Here is a 15,389-nt window from a genome sequence, read left to right as displayed (position 1 = left end):
AATTTGACTGAAGCAGGAGGGGCTCAAACATGAGGCTAAATACCTCGCAGGGCAGGAAAAAAAATTCCCTTGTAAGGCAGGAGACAAGCGGGGACGAAGGTCTAGAAGCAAAGGAGGCCTGTGACAGGCTGAGCCCAGCGGGCGGCAGGGCGCCCGGGCGGACGGGCGGTCAGCGGACGTGGGCGCGAGGAGGCCGGGAGTGGGTACCAGGCCGGGCGCCGTCGGACCTGTGCTCGCAGCTCCTTCCCCCTGCTGAATTTGCTGACTTGGGAATTTCCATGGGTTTTAAAACCTTTGGGAAAAGACTGATTTTGTTCCTTGTTCAACTGAAAATCCCTCGGCCAGAGGCTGACGGTGGGGAGTGGGGAGGCGGGTGGGGGGCTCCCAGGGGGACTCCGCGTGGATGAGGCAGGTCCAGATCGGGGATGGGGACGAGGAGGGACCAGCTCTCATCTCTGGGCTAAAGACGCTGCTTGTGAAAAAGGCAATACAATGTCTGTCTGCACCGGGTACGTCCTAAGTATGTATTTCACGGCTGCTTCGGAGAGGAAAATATATTTATAGTTCCCTTACTGCCATTCCGGTCTATTGTGTAAATATGTAAATTAGGTTTCGTGATCTACACAGTAAAATGCCTTGGGGTAATTTGTGTAAATAAATCATCCGCCTGTGCCCACTGCATAGTCTCCGTCGCCTTCCAGGGAACTTGGCGACGCGGATTTGGAGCAAACGTGCACGCAACCAGAGAGAGGTGTCTCTGGCCAGGCTGTCCTCGCGCCCGCACTCCCTGACTGTCCTTCCCCGGAGCAAGGGGGCCTCTGGGCTCCAGCCCGACAGTAATGTCACCGCCGCCGTCTGGTTCTGTCTCCACGTTAGGGAAGCAGTGAGCTACTCTAGAGAGATTGTAGGGGTGACAGTTGAGGGTACAGAAGGGTGAGGGGGGCTGCCCGAGCCCGCTGGCCACCTCGAGGTGCCAGCCACCCAGCTGATCAGCCACCTGCCTCCTGGGGGTTGAGACAGAGACTCAGCTGGACAGGAAGACGGCAGGCCAGGCAGACAGGTGGGGGCTCCAGGGGCCACCTAGTGCCAAGTGGCTCAGGCTTCCCAGATACCCAGGGGTGTGCCGGGTGGCTCCTGCCCTCCCCACCCCCAGTAAAAAATAAGGCCACCTCACGAAAACCCGGGCCCGTCCACCAAATCCCCACTCCCTTTGACACCCACGCCCCTGCCTGGAGAAAGTCTTGCCAGAGAGCTTCGGTGGAGAAAATAAGATAGAGCGTTTAATGTGTTGTGTAATGAGGCCTGTAATAGATGGCAGCTGAGATCCAAAGCCCTAAGGCACCAGCAAGGTGTTTAAATATTGACAATCCATAAAAGCATTTCATTTGCCTCTGCGTCGCTGCTGGCCTCAGTCACGGGAGGGAGGAGGCCTTTCTGCGGGAAGACGGCGAAGCCCTGCAGCCGCTCTGCTTGGGCGGACGGTCTGAAAGGGGGAATCGGTCGCAGGACGCCAGGGGAGGCAAAATCTCTCGCGCCCGCTGAACGAGACGGCGTCTTGCAGGCCGGCTTCCCGTGGCGTCTCAGTCCCTGGGGGTTGGTTTCCACGTGGCGGCACGACCCCCGGGCCTCGCTGGTCTCAGGAGGCGCCCGCTCGGCCGAGGACCTCCGGGAGGGGGGCTCAGTATGAGACCCGGGCCGGCACCCCGATCAGCTCTTCCTCACACATCCCTTCGCAGACTCCCTAAAGCTGCACTTCTGGCCAACGGGCCACCGGCTTCCTTCGCTACGGTGGACGCGTGAGCATCTGATAACCTGATGAGAAATTAAATGGCTCCCCAGGCAAGTCTGAGGATCAATACCTTCTCTTTCCTCAGAAGGTGCCAGAATGTGCTCTGCGCTGTTAGGATTCCGAGCCCTTGCGCCCGTGTCTGGATGCTGCTGTGGCACATTCCCCACGGCTGATCTCTGACAGGAGAATGCTCGTTTCAAAGACGTGCCGTTGCACTTGACTGAACAGGACACCGTCCGTGGGATACGCGTATGTATTTTAAAATCTTGAGTGGAGCTTTTTCTGTTGAGATAACTGTAGAGCCCCACACGGTTATGGGAAATACTACGGAGAGATGCCACGCGTCCTGTATCCGGGGTCCCCCGACGGTATCACCCCTCAGAACAACAGCGAGGCATCGCAACCGGGAACTGACGTCGACATCGTCCAGACACAGAGCGTTTCCGTCGCCCCAGTGACCCCGCTGTGGCCTCTCACATCTATACATCCACTGGGGTTTTTAACACTCTGTCGGGGAGCAAGCGTGCGGGCCGAAGGAAATGACTTGGCAAAGGTCTTCCACTTGTGTCACCGAGGACAAGCCTTCTTGTCTCCTCCCGGTGCCACGGACCCCTCCGGCAATCTGCTGACTCTGAAGGGAGCCCTTCTCAGAACGGCTTTGGATGCAGAAAATAAAACTAAGAAGGAAGCCAGCTATGCTGCTAATGACTGTAATTACCCAGAGCGAACTGGAGGTTCACAGCAACCCTGTGTCCCAGGGATGCTGACTGTGTGGGTCACGTGTGGTTTTCGATGCACCTGTTGGGCTCCGTGGTTCTTTGGAAGATGGGGTGCAAAGGCTTGGATTCCTCCAGGGCCGCGCTGGAGCACAAGTTCCAGGGAACGTCTGGATGGCGAGGCCCGCCACCTTGTGAAACACCCACCGCAGCCGGGTCAGGATGGGAACCAGTGTGGTTTCTACTGCTGACAATTCCACAGGTTGTGAAGCTACTTACGCGGTTTCAACCCAACTGTTGTAGGTCAAATTGTGACCCCTCAAAATTCACATGGTCGAGGTCCTATCCCCAATGTCTCAGAATGTGACCTTATTTGGAAAGAGGGTCTCTGCAGATGTAATTAGTCAAGGTGAGGTCTTGGGGGTGGGCCCTAACCCGGTATGACTGGTGTCCTCATAGAAGGGGAAGTTCGGGCACAGGGACAGGAGGGCACACAGAGAGAAGGTGGAGATGGGGGGGAGGGGGCGGGAAATCCCTCCATAGCCCAAGAAGGCCCAGGGTTGATGGCAAACCACCCGAAGCTGGGAGACAGGACGGAGCAGACTTCCGCTCACAAGCTCACAGGACCCAACCCCACCACGCCTGTCCTCAGACACCCGGCCTCCAGACCGGGAGACAGTACGTGCCACGGGGTAAGCCGCCTGGTGCGGGGTACGTGGTCAAAGCAGCCAGAATACACGAACACGCCTACGTTCATAAGGGAAGAAAATGCTGAAGGTCAGTTGGTGGTGAGCGATGTCCACAGATCTCCGAATTCTTTCAGGAGCCCTTGGTAGCCTGAAAGGGCACAAAGGAACCTTTGCAATGAACGCTCTCCCTAGATTCGGGAGAAAGCGTCGAATTCCTTCCTTGGGGTCCGTCCGTGCAGGCTCCTCAGCCCTCGGCTGGGCCCAGACCTCACCAGGCCTGTATTCGAGGCTCCCGCCAATCTCTGAAGGTGCCGTGGGATCAAGTGTCCTCGGCGGAGAGCCTGCTGTCTGCTCTCGGGGCCGCCGGCTTTCAGAGGGACGGGGCGGGGAAACCCAGTGGCCGCAGGAGGCCCGTCGCCCATCTGCGACCCTCCGTTTCCAGAACAGGCCGAAAGCCTCGCTCAGCATAAGCTCCAGGACCCCTCGGGGCGGCACGGTGAACGTGTGAGTTCAGGGGCTGAAGAACTTTACATATTGCCTTTGACGGGGCCTGTTTGGGTCTCGGGCGCCAGATTTCTACCTGGAAGTTTCTAGGAGGTGCTTACAACGAGTAACCTCTGAAGAGCACTTCGATGGGGGAGGGGCATCTGGCACAGTCCTAAGTGACTTCGCAGCCCTTCCCTCTTGGTGTGATAGCTCCTTTAAGTATCCGGCTAAAATGACGCCCGGCGCTGAGGGTGGGCTCTGGCAGAGGGCTCTCTGCCCGCAGCCCTGGCGCACCCTGTATTTTCGTGCTCAGGTGCTCACGATTGAAGGTGCAACCACCTGCAGGCCACAGTGGACGCTCTCGGTGTTCTCTGCATTGGGTGATGCCCCCATGGCTCCAAGGAGTAGTAGCCGACTCCACGCAGCAGAAATTGATCTTCCAGCAACGTCCATGCTTCGTTATTACAGCTGAACGGGAGGAAGAGAGCGAAAACCCTCCTCGGGCAGATAGGGTAGGGAATGGACCGAGACCTCATTTTCGGGAGCCTAAAAGATGGGGCAGAGGGCGTGGACAGGAATCTGTGCCCTGACCGGGAGCGAGCGGGACTCTGTCTGTCGGGCAAACAGGCGGAGCCTGAGGCGGGGATCAGAAAACACTCTTGGATCTTCCCGAGGAGCAGCAAGCGTCTGTAAGCGTCCCTGTGTTTTCATGTACATGTTTCTGAGGATGACGACGACCGGGCTCTGAGGCACGTGTACTGTGGCCAACCATCGAGAATCTCAGGCCCGCGAGGTTACGGCGGAGGGAGGGACGTGCCTCGCCCTTCCTCGAGTCGCCCTCGTGGTCTCCACATCTTTAGAGAGAGGCCAAGCGGAGGCCGGAGGGCCCTGACACTCGCCTCCGCTAGGCTGAACAGGCTCCTTGGCAGGTGCCCAACCCCCTCCTTACCTGAGGGCCTGACCTCGATGACGTAGCCCGTGGTGGGAGTCCTGCCCACGCTTCCCTCCGTCCACTGCAGGGTTAGCTCAGAGGCGGACTTGCTGACCGAGACATCTCTGGGGGACCCCGGGGAGCCTGCGGGATAAAAGAGACAGGGGAGGGTGGACGTGGGCACTTGGGGGCTTCTCATCCCACAGGGGGTCGGCGGCTCTGGCCAGGTTCTGTCTCCTTCCCCAAGCATCTGGCTTAGCCTCGCTCTGTCACAGTCTTCTCATCCTAGACGTGGGAAAGCCACCCTGGCCTCCCGGGTTGACCGGACGTGAGCAGAGATGGGCCGTGCAACGGGCCCAGGATCGTGCCTGGCGTGGGGCGTGCACCCTGTGAACCGAGGTCCTGTCACCCTCGCCTTGCTAAGGTTGTCAACAAATGCCAAACCCATTTAGGTGGGTGGGAAGCCACGTGGCTCCTCTTCGTGACGTGAACACTTTAAGATTTTCTTGCGTATGGGGGCGCCTGGGTGGCTCAGTCGGTTAAGTGTCCAACTTGGGCTCAGGCCATGATCTCGGTCTGTGGGTTTGAGTCCCACATCGGGCTCTGTGCTGATAGCTCAGAACCTGGAGCCTGCTTGGGATTCTATGTCTCCCTCTCTCTCTCTGCCCCTCTCCCGCTTGTTCTCTCTCTCTCTCTCTCTCAAAAATAAACTTAATAAAATGTAAACAAAAGTTTCTTGTGTATCTAATTTCAAAAATTCATTTTTCCCAAGTTTTTCCAGAAAACAGCCCCAAACTTGACATGCTTAACACCGAAGAGTTTGCTGGTCTGCACCTAACAAGCCTGTCTGTAGACATTGCTGCTAACACAGGTGTTTGGAGACACCCATGCTGCCAGAACATTCCTGCGTTTATGGCCGCTCTGGGTGGGCCAGAGCTGCTTGCCGGGCAGCGAGGGGGGACCCTCTGACCGGACGGAGCCCGGGGTGGGCCGCTCGCGCTGCACCGGCCGCGGGGCCCCCGGCGGAGCTCCACTTACCCTCGGCGGGCCCGGCCGTGACGTTCGCTTGCAGCTCGGGCCCGTAGGCGATGGTCCGCGCTTGTACACGGAAGAAGTAGGTCACTCCTTTGGTGAGATCCCGGACCTTCAGCCAGCGCTGCCAGTTCCCCTTCACGTCCACCGTCACCACCTTGCTCACCCCTGGAACCACCGAGAGCAAAGGCCAGGAGGTGGCCGGAGTTAGAGACGCGGCCGGATGCCGCCTATTCCACCGCGACCACGAGGATGGCGTCCCCAGCTTGCCGAGGAACTATTTCTTGCAGTTAGGAGGAGTTTAAGTGGTGGTGATAGCCAATTTTCAGCACAGATAAGTGTAATTAGAGTTTAAGCCTGATAAGTGGGGCTGACAAACCCAAGAGCCAGCCTCACGGCGCGGTGCGGGGAGGTGGCCCAGGTCTCCCTCACCACACCGGGGGGGGGCCCCGTGCTCCTGCCCCCGGCCCGGGCCCCCCTCCCCTCCCGCTGCACTCCGAGCCGCACCGAGCTCTGTGTCACCTGTGCAGGTGACCTGGAGCCTCCTGACTTGGGAGGAGAGAACGGGGAAAAAGAGGCAGGAACTTTCATCATAGCTAAAAGCTGGGCTTCCTCCAAGTGGGGCTCTCCAGCCTGACTGGGCTGGCTAACCAGTGGCCTAGAGGCCTCCGGCCCCTCGTGAGAACTTTCTCCCAGACTCCGAAGCAAGGACGGAGAAAGGCTATCGCTGCAAATATCACTGCCCAGGTTCAGACAACTCTGACCACGGAGAGACAACATTTTCGCTCATGAACACACAGACGAAGAGAAAGTGTTGGTTGTATTCGGTGTAGCTGGAGAACTGAGATTCCACGTTTCGGGAGGAAGATGCACAGTGAAAATCATACGAACGCAGCATTTTCCAGGACGGAGATGGGGCTCCCTGGTTAAGTAAGTTTGAAGATGATGTATTACAAAAAGTCCTCGTAGGCTCTCCACTCGGGATTTCTGAGAGCTTTCAACATACCGGTGTCTACGGCTCATCCCCCAGAGGAGCAGGAAGAGGTGAGGTGGCCGCTCGACACTGGTCAGCAGAGCCCGCCAGGAGCACCACCCGGCACCTGCCGTCCGCCCCCAGCACGGCCCGCATGCACCGTGAACACACTGCCCGGCGTGGCCACCGCTGGGCCTGCCCTCAGTGCGAGCAGCCGAAGCCATCGGCACCTTCCATCCCCGTGTGGCCCTGACCTCAGAAGAGCCCAGCCAAGTGCGTCCTTACTACGAAATGGGCTCATCCTTCAAACTCATCAAAGCGAGTGTCTCTTAGCCTACAGCTCTCCAAGTACCTTCCAGTCGGCTCGCCGTGTTCATATCGTGCCTTTTATAGAACACTGATTCAGCTAAATGACTCCCTTCCAGATGATTTCAGAGTGATCCTGCCTGCGTTCGAGTGACCTCCAAATTTGAGCTTTTCTGTAGAGAAACAGGGCCGTTTCTGCCCAGGGAGCCTGGCCCTCACCCTGCATGGCTCAAGGAAGGGGTCTGGGATGCCAGTTTGCACACACACTGCCCATCATCAGCAAACGGATGGGGTCCATTTGGATGTAAAATTAATCTGGAGAGCACCCCCCCTCACTTTTTTTTTATGTTTTATTAAAAAATGCCTTCCTTTTCCCCAGAGCAGAAACAAACCCATGTATGGATTTTGTGAATTCTATCCCACTAGGACGTACAGCTAGTGTGGCCTCCCCTGCATCTCAACTATGTCACAATCTTATTTATTTAGTCCATTTGTAAACCGTGCCCTGCAATACAAAGCCCCGGGGTGCAATCGCATAAAATACTACCGTTTAAAACATCTTAAAAAACATAAAAGTAACTCTGCCATAAAACCCGTTCCCTAAGAACACGGCTCCTGCTCCGTATGGCTCGGTGCTCCCCACCGTGACCAGGGCACTGGCGGGGGACGGCGGGGGAGGAGCCGGGCCTGTCTTCTCCGTGGAGGGATCGCAGGCAGGGTCTGCCCGTGCCAGGTGGGTGTTCTGCTCTCGAGGAACGTCCGGCCGGCCAGGAGGCAGGAAAAACGGCCAGCAGAATCGCCAGCGGGTGAGACGACTGTTTGACGGCCTTCCTCCCTGTCTTTGCCGCACAGACAGGCCCTCCATGTCCGTAACCACCTTCACGGGAGGGCTGGCGTTACCGCAGAGTTAGTAGGATTCCAGCCCCAGATGTTTTCACCACACTTGCAACCACATCTCTTGGAAATGCAGCGGTTCTGTGAGGCATTTTGAAGAACTGGAAATTGTTAGGACACCTGGTTGCCACCCCCGTAATTCCCTGGTGGAAATCCGGATCCAACGTGAAGGAGGCAAGGGTTGGGTTCCTCCGAGAGACCCCCACTCGAGAGGCCCGCACGCTGATCAGACGGGCCAGCCGATGCCCTAGGGGAGGGGACAATATGCTTCTCAGAGAGACAAGTGTCTGGGAACGGAGGCGGGACAGCGAGGGCCGGACGAGGGGCCGGACGCTTTGACCTCAGCCGGGCGCAGGACGCCGCACTGTGTGTGCTCCCCAAAGCTGCCTTCTGTTTAGCCACTCGGAGCGTCTGGTCCTTTTGCGTATGTGACAGCACGGCCTTACTTTCACCTGAAAGATCCCCTCCTCCCCTCTCCAGCCTCAGGTCAAAATGCCCCCGACGGGCCTGGGGGCAGAGAGAGGCCACAGGAAAGTCTCTCCTGCTCTGAGTTCCTGCCCTCTACCGGCCTGCGTTCCTCCTTTGGCCTGTGTGGCTGCAGAGCGTGGCCAGCTAAAAGGGCAGCTAGAAGGGGTCGGATATGTCGGCTGCTGTCTGGCTAAGCCAGGGGCTCTGGCAGATGCCATCAGACCAGGCAGGCACATGGTGGGACCCGGAAAAGCAACACTGGTGTTGGCCAGTGGTCAGGGACACCCCCGGAAGGTCACAGGGTCAGGGGCACTCAGGAAGAGGGCTGGTGGGTTCTGCTCACGGGGAACAGGCTGTTTGCTGGGTTCCAGGCAGGGAGGATGGGCGGGGGTGGGGGCGAGGCCAGCCTCACCCCCGGCTGGAACAGGGGCAGAGCGGTTTCAGGAGGGGGTCTGCGGCTGAGAGGAAGGACCCAGCGGAGGCCCCTCCGACTCCAGCAGAGTCTGCAGCTTAGCGGCAGCTGTGAAGCAACCGTCCCCAGCCCCAGGCCCGGACCAGACGCATGACAGACGAACAGGAATCAGGGGGTCGGGGGTATGCCCATGCCACCTTCAGGGCCAAGGTTTGGGGGTCTGGATGGTTGGGTCTCAAGCACCCAGGGACTGCACCCCGAGCTTCTGGAGAGACCTGTGAGCTGCTGACTGAAAGTACCTTCTCCTGCCCGGTTCCAGAGCGTACATACTCACTGCCAAAGACAGGAAAATCCAGGCAGAGGAACCAGCCCTCCCGACAGACAGGAGGGCCAATGGAGTGACAGAGGGTCTTACTACTTGTGAAAAGAGGCGAGATGCTTGCGACCAAGAAGGTCTGCCTGTTGTCACCAGAGAGGGAGAGGGGAGGGAGGGAGGGGGAACAAGGGGAGAGGGTGAGAGGGAGAGAGGGAGGGAAAGGGGGAGAAGGGGAGAGGGAGGGAGGGAGGGGAAGGGAGAGGGGAAGAAGGGGTAGGGAAGAGAGAGAGGGAGAGGGAGAGAGAAGCAGAGAGAGGGAGGGAGACAGGAAGAGAGAGAGAGGGAGGGAGGAAAAGAGACAGGGAGAGAGGGAGGGAGGGAGAGAGAGAGAGAGGGAGAGAGGGAGAGAGGGAGGGAGAGAGAGGTGGAGAGGGAGAGACAAGCAGACAGAGGGAGGGAGAGAGGAAGAGAGGGAGGGAAGAGGGAGGGAGGGAGAGAGAAAGGGAGAGAGGGAGGGAGTGAGAGGGAGGGAGGGAGGGAGAAAGAGGCAGAGAGGGAGAGAGAAGCAGAGAGAGAGAGGGAGGGAGGGAGGGAGACTAGTGCCATGGGCAGCTGTGACACGCTGGTGACCGCTTCTCCCGCTCCCCGCTGTGACGTTTGTGGCACGTGTCCCCCCCAAAGCCCACGTGCTCCAGACATTTCCCCATCACGGGCTCTCAAACCAGCCCACCTGGGGCCAAACCCCACGTGTGTCCGCATTCTCCACCTGCAGGCCCTGGGTGGTTGTCTTAAGGGCTCGGAGCCTGATTTCTTGTGAAATACGAATAAAGGCGGCCCGGCCACCGCGTGAGGACTCAGAGAGAGCGTGTGCCCTTGCTCGGCGCCGGGCGTCTAGACGGCGTCTGGTGAGCCACGGCCGTGCTGCTGCAGAGGCCACGTGACCACGGCCCCGACAAAGCCCGGGGAACCAGATGTGCAGGGTCATCTCCCTGGAAGGTAGGGGGAGGCCATGGGGACAGATGTGTAGCGAGCCGGCAGGACTCCGGGACGTCGGAACGCAGAGATCGGGGGATCGTGAAGCAGGGCCCACAGTGGCTCCCGACCGGACGGAGGCCACGGCCACGGTCTTGCCTGGATGGTAAGTACTTCTTTATAAGACGAAGGCAGCCAGCCCGGGGGCCGAGGCGTGCATGCCACGGAGTTTCTAGAGAGATTGTACAAGCCCATCGATGCAGAATAAGTCACTTATTTGAGGAGGTACAGGAAAACCCGTACCTTGATGGGGAGGGGCTCCAAGGTGGCTCGGGGCCATGATTTTTGGCCATCCTTTCCCCGATGCGTGTGGCACTAGTTAAAAGGCGTCTGCAACGCCCGGGGCCACCTGGTCCCCACGCAGGCACTGGGCCCTGAAGAGGACGCAGCGGGTGTGGCCGCGCCATCTCGGGGCCGGGCCCGTGCCCTCCGCCATTTCACACACCGCACACCCGTACCACCTCTACTGTTATTTACCAAAGCGCATCCATCGCTTGTCTGAGACTCTCTCCCCTCACGTGTTTACATCTCTGATTTGGGGTTGATGATGCCAACATACTGGGCTGCGGTTTACGGCCGGCCTTTTTTCTTTCTTAGCACTTCGTAAAATAACAATGAATCTTAGAGTCGATAATGGCATTTTAGATTCGATGAAATGAAATCTGGTGCTTAAATTTTCCTCAAATCAGCCCCCCGTTTTACTTGAAAGTACTTATTTTAAAAGGAAACTTTTATCACGGCTTTAAATGGAGTGCCAATATTATTTGATGTGTTGGTTATATTTTCTCCTCCTAGGCATTAAATAATCTACAACGTTTACAGTCTGGCCGCGCGCGTTTCTGGGGGAAGCCCGCCCTGGGCCGGGCGCCCTCCTGTGGCACCGGTGCCGGGCACAGAGTGGGCGAGATAAAAGTGCCCGCGGAGCCCTCTGACAGCGGGGCAGCGGCGAGCGGGGAGGAGACAGACGCGCCAGAAATTACAACGGCACCAGAGACAGGCAGCAAGGCAGCAGGGGCGGATCAGCACTTCCGGGACCAAGGGGCGAGGGTGCGCTCCCGTCTCTGCCCCCTTCCCGTGCAGCGGGCGGGTCCCCCGGGCTCCGCCGCGAACACGCGCATCCCCAGTCCCCGCTCCACACCCCCAGAGCCCAGGCTCCGAGCCCCTTGCTAGGCGCTGCTCGGCCGGCACCCCCTCCTGCCCGGAAGCTGCTGGTTTCCTCTTCTGTCCCCCCGCCTCGTACTGGGCTTTACGCCCTCCTCGCTGTGCCTCTGGCTGGCAAGACTCCCCGCCCTGCAGACGCTGTGGAGTGCCGTGCCCTCCCCACGCGCCCCCCCGGCCTTACCTTGCACGGGCGCTAAGGGCTCGTAGACCACTCGGTAGCCCTGCAGGACGCCGTTGGCTGCCACCGGCTCGCCCCACGAGACGTTAAGCGTGGTCGAGGTTATTTCTGAGAACGCCAAAAAGCTGGGGGTCCCCGGAGCTGGAAGAATGGGATGGGAAGGGACTGTTGGTAAAGTTCCTTTATAGACCATTTCCACACACGTCTGTGCCTCCACGTACAATAAAAGCGCTACTAGATGTTATTTTCAACTCCATAAAAGTCTCAACGCCGTGCGACCACCTCTGAACTTTCCAGGATCAATCAGACACCTGGACTCTCCCGAGAAGAGGAGACAAGATGATGGGGGTTTAAACACAAGGAGCCTAAGGGATGCGGTGACAAAACCAGAAAGATGAGTAAAGAATGAAATGCAGACAGTCCCGTTTTCTAGCAGCTGCTCCCATCCCGTTCCTCTGGGGACAGCAGGGGCTCTGAGGCCGTTGGTGGTTCTGCCCACCTCTCCTGGCCTCTCCCCTGGGGCCCCAGCCGGCCCTCCTCTGAAACGTCACAGTGTCCGCCCTCGGGCTGGGGACAGGGGGGCCCAGTGAGCCCCCCGGGTGGGGGGAAGCTGCCCGCAGAACGCAGACAGCCAGGCGGGTGGCCGGGTTGCTGACCCCGCTCGCCGCCCCCTGCCTGGGCTCCGTGTGGGGGTTGGTGCCCGGAGCAGTCCCCAGTGCTCTGGTAAGGAACGGGTGACCCACCCTGGATTCCAGAAACGGCCCCTGTCCGGCTGCTGGACGAGACCCAGAGGAAAGAGTCCCGGCACGCTGGCCAGTCCTCTCTCAGGCAGGACGCAGGATGCCTGGGAGCCCAGAGCGGGACAGGTCTCCCCGACTTCCCCAGCCTTACACTTCCTGGGTCCCACAAAGTGCATCCCAGGTCCGCGGGACCAGGGTTAAGCTGACATCCCCTTGGAATCCTGACTCACTTCCTAATGTTCTCTAGGCCGCTGGGGAGCTGGCACTCGTGACAGAGGGAGCCACGTGCTGTGTGTGTGGATGTGGGGCCACAGGCGGCGAGGCACGTGGCAGTGCAGTGCTCTCGCCTGGCTGGTGGCGGGTGTCTGAGAAGCGGCTGCAAGCTGTTGCGGGTGTGGTCCTGAAACCCGGCGACCCTGGAAGCGCCCGACGCTGTGGCCTGGGCTCGGCGTACAAAGAACTCACTTCCCCCGGGATCTGGACACGCCGGTGCCGAGCCCCAGCAAGAAGCTCCCCGAGGGAACCGGAAGGAGGCCTGGGTGTGGAGGCGGAGCCCTCCTGCCCTCGGCGACCCGGGAGGGTCCTCGGGAAACAGGTGCCGTCTCACGGGCGCCGCCGCGCAGCAGGCCAGGGGTGGGCGCTGGGGAAAGCAGCTGAATGCAACCCAGGCCTTTCTCTCCAGAAAGCCCCGGGCACACGACAGCCGTGCGTCACAGGCTGGGCAGAGCAAAGGGCTGTGGGGACAGGGAGGGGCCGCTCATCCAGCCTGGCTCGGCCACCCGCGGCCGTGGGGAAGGGGCCCCCGCGGAACACGCCGCTCTCCTACCGGCCTGGTGGGTGCGCCCCTGCCTGGGGTCACTCCGGGGCCCGTCTCCAGCCGCGTTGAAGGCCGAGATGCTGACCCGGTAAGGGGTGTGACCGGTCAGGTTCTTCAGTTTCAGCACGGTCTCCGGCAGGAACAGGACCTTCATCTTCTCTGTTTCGTTCTGGCTGTCTGCCTCCCAGTAGTAAACCTGCCGATAAGAGCCAGAGGTTGGAGGCGGGCCATGGGGTCACGGGGAAGGGGTGGCAGCCCTGGTTTCTAAACTGGTGGGGGAGGTGCCCAGTGAGCGCTGGGCAGGACTGGACCTCGGCCCGTGTTTCTCCTGGGTTCATTTTGCCCCCCACCGCCCGGCCTGCACATGCTCACGGGCGGACTTGAGGCCCAAGCACAGAGGCTGGAGGAGGTGGGTTGGCAGGACCGTTTCCCTGGACAGCCGGCCGAGAACCACTGCCCCGAGCCGGTGCGAGCCCGGCCGCCCAAAGACAACACCCACCTCAGCTCTGGGGGGCGAAACCCAGCCAGGCCACGAGGGCCACTGGCCCACAGGGCAGAGAGCCGCAGAGAGCTTGGGACAGCTTTCCTGCCCCCATGTGGGCTCCCGGCCACGAGCACTGCTGACTCCTGCCCGCAAGATACGGTCCGGTCCTGCTCTCGGAACTGAGCAAATCTGATCCTACGCTTGAACAGGCCTTACTGACTTGAGATCAATACCCAAGTTCAATGTCTTTATCATTAAGGAAATTAGAAAACATATTTTGGACATACATAAATAGCATCTTGCCTCCAAGCTCGTAAGACTTCCCATTACCTCATTAATCACTGTAACAGCCCTGCCGTGGAGAAAGGTATTTATTTTCATAAAACACTGACCAAAATGATTTTTAAATGGACATTTAATTGGCCCGATAGTCATCAGGGCAGGCTGGTCCACAGAAGCTGATGACTGACCAACCTGGGCTCCGACATACCAGTCGGGGAGAGTCATTCGGGAGAAGGAAGGGGGAGTTTTCAAGGGACGGCCCCGGGCTGCTTTCTTCAGGCTGTTTTTAGCTGATCCTTCTGACTTCTCTACGAAAACGTGGCCTTCCAGGCAGGTGTGCAAGGAGCTTCCTGCCCCCAGATGAACCTACTCTGGGTAATTACTCACTGGCCTCCTGTTTTTCCTTTGCCCCATCTCCGGAATGTTGAGCTAACGTGGAACCTTAGTGTGGTGGTTCTCAATGTGGGGTGCCTAGGAACCACACCCCTGGGGGAACTTGCTAGAAATGCAAATTCTTGGGCCCCCTGACCTGGGCCTCATGGAATATTCAACAGAGCTCCAAGGGCAGGGTCGGGGTGGAGAACCTGTTCTCTTCTGCCAGATCTGTTCTGCTGTCAGCAAAGATACTGGAGGCCCCCAGAGCGGGTGCAGCAGCAGGGAGGGTGCTGGGCGGGGCCTGGGAGGGAGGGGCTGCCGGGCACAAGCCAGCTGCACGGTGAACCAGGCCCCCACCCCCAGGCCGAGAGGCAATGTCAGGCCGAGCCTGCCCCAGCCGCTCAGCACCGACCCCGGCTCTCCGTCCTGACGGTCAGCTGTGCGTGCAGGGGCAGGACGGAGTGAGCCGGGGGCAGCAGCCGTGGCATGCAGCCAGGGTTCCAGCGAAGCCGCTGGGAACTCTGTGGATTTAGGCCACTCTCCGGGCCTCCAAGTGACCTGGAAGGAAGAGCCAAACCATGCGAGAGAGCATTGCCTTGTAGCCCTGGATGTTCCCGTTCTGGCTCTCCGGTGGCGGCGGCTCCCACGTGACCTCCAGCTGGCTGGCCGTGAGCGGGGTCACCTGGACGTTCTGCGGGGCCATGGCCGGGGCTGGGGAGAGAGCAGCACAGCAGAGGGGCTGAGATGGCTGTTGGCGCGTGCGGGGCCCCTGCCTCCAGGGTGGGCGGCCTCAGAGCCTGCCCCGGGGCCGTGCAGCTTTTAGGCCAGGGAGCGCCACACACACCCTTCCCGGAACCACGTTTTCAGTTGGCATAAAATGGAATCTGGAGAATTACGAAGAAAATTATATTAATTATAATAATTATATTGAGACGCGGTTGGCAGAGTGTTCAGAAACAAAAGCGTGATCTGGTCATCTGCGTGCGTCGTGGGTGGGCGCGGGACGTGGGTGGGGGGCTGTTGCTGAGCGAGCTGCGGGTCCCGCTGGCCGTACGCACCATGCTGCCGCGTTCACGGTGGAGGGAGGCAGTGCGTTTTGGACGGAACGCGGAGAAAATGAGGCACCCACGTGTCCGTCCCAAGTTCAGGAATCTCGCGTCGTGGAGCCTGGCTCCCCGGGTCTGGGCCGTCCTCCAGCGGTGACAGGACCAGCCTAGGCTGGTCCCCGTCCCCTGCCCTCTACCCAGGCCCCTTATGGCTCAAACTCTGAGGACCCAGTCCTCGATTGCGACCCTGCCCTACCGCCCT

At 59.5% G+C, this 15,389-nt stretch overlaps 1 protein-coding gene across 1 annotated transcript in view; it reads right to left on the bottom strand.

Annotated features, from left to right (window-relative positions):
• SDK1 (sidekick cell adhesion molecule 1) overlaps nucleotides 1-15,389 on the bottom strand; it is an 883,215-nt gene that overhangs the window by 26,473 nt on the left and 841,353 nt on the right. The window contains exons 36-40 of the mRNA XM_043561368.1: nucleotides 14,677-14,792; nucleotides 12,950-13,136; nucleotides 11,387-11,524; nucleotides 5,650-5,811; nucleotides 4,630-4,755 (exon numbers count right to left, since the gene is read on the bottom strand). Coding sequence (XP_043417303.1) covers nucleotides 4,630-4,755; nucleotides 5,650-5,811; nucleotides 11,387-11,524; nucleotides 12,950-13,136; nucleotides 14,677-14,792 — 729 coding nt within the window. The remainder of the gene's footprint in view (nucleotides 1-4,629; nucleotides 4,756-5,649; nucleotides 5,812-11,386; nucleotides 11,525-12,949; nucleotides 13,137-14,676; nucleotides 14,793-15,389) is intronic.

This window comes from Prionailurus bengalensis, chromosome E3 (assembly GCF_016509475.1).
Source record: "Prionailurus bengalensis isolate Pbe53 chromosome E3, Fcat_Pben_1.1_paternal_pri, whole genome shotgun sequence".
In the NCBI taxonomy this organism is placed as follows: Eukaryota; Metazoa; Chordata; class Mammalia; order Carnivora; family Felidae; genus Prionailurus; species Prionailurus bengalensis.
Note: the sequence above shows the minus strand (reverse complement) of the source record. Positions and strands in the feature narration are given on the sequence as shown.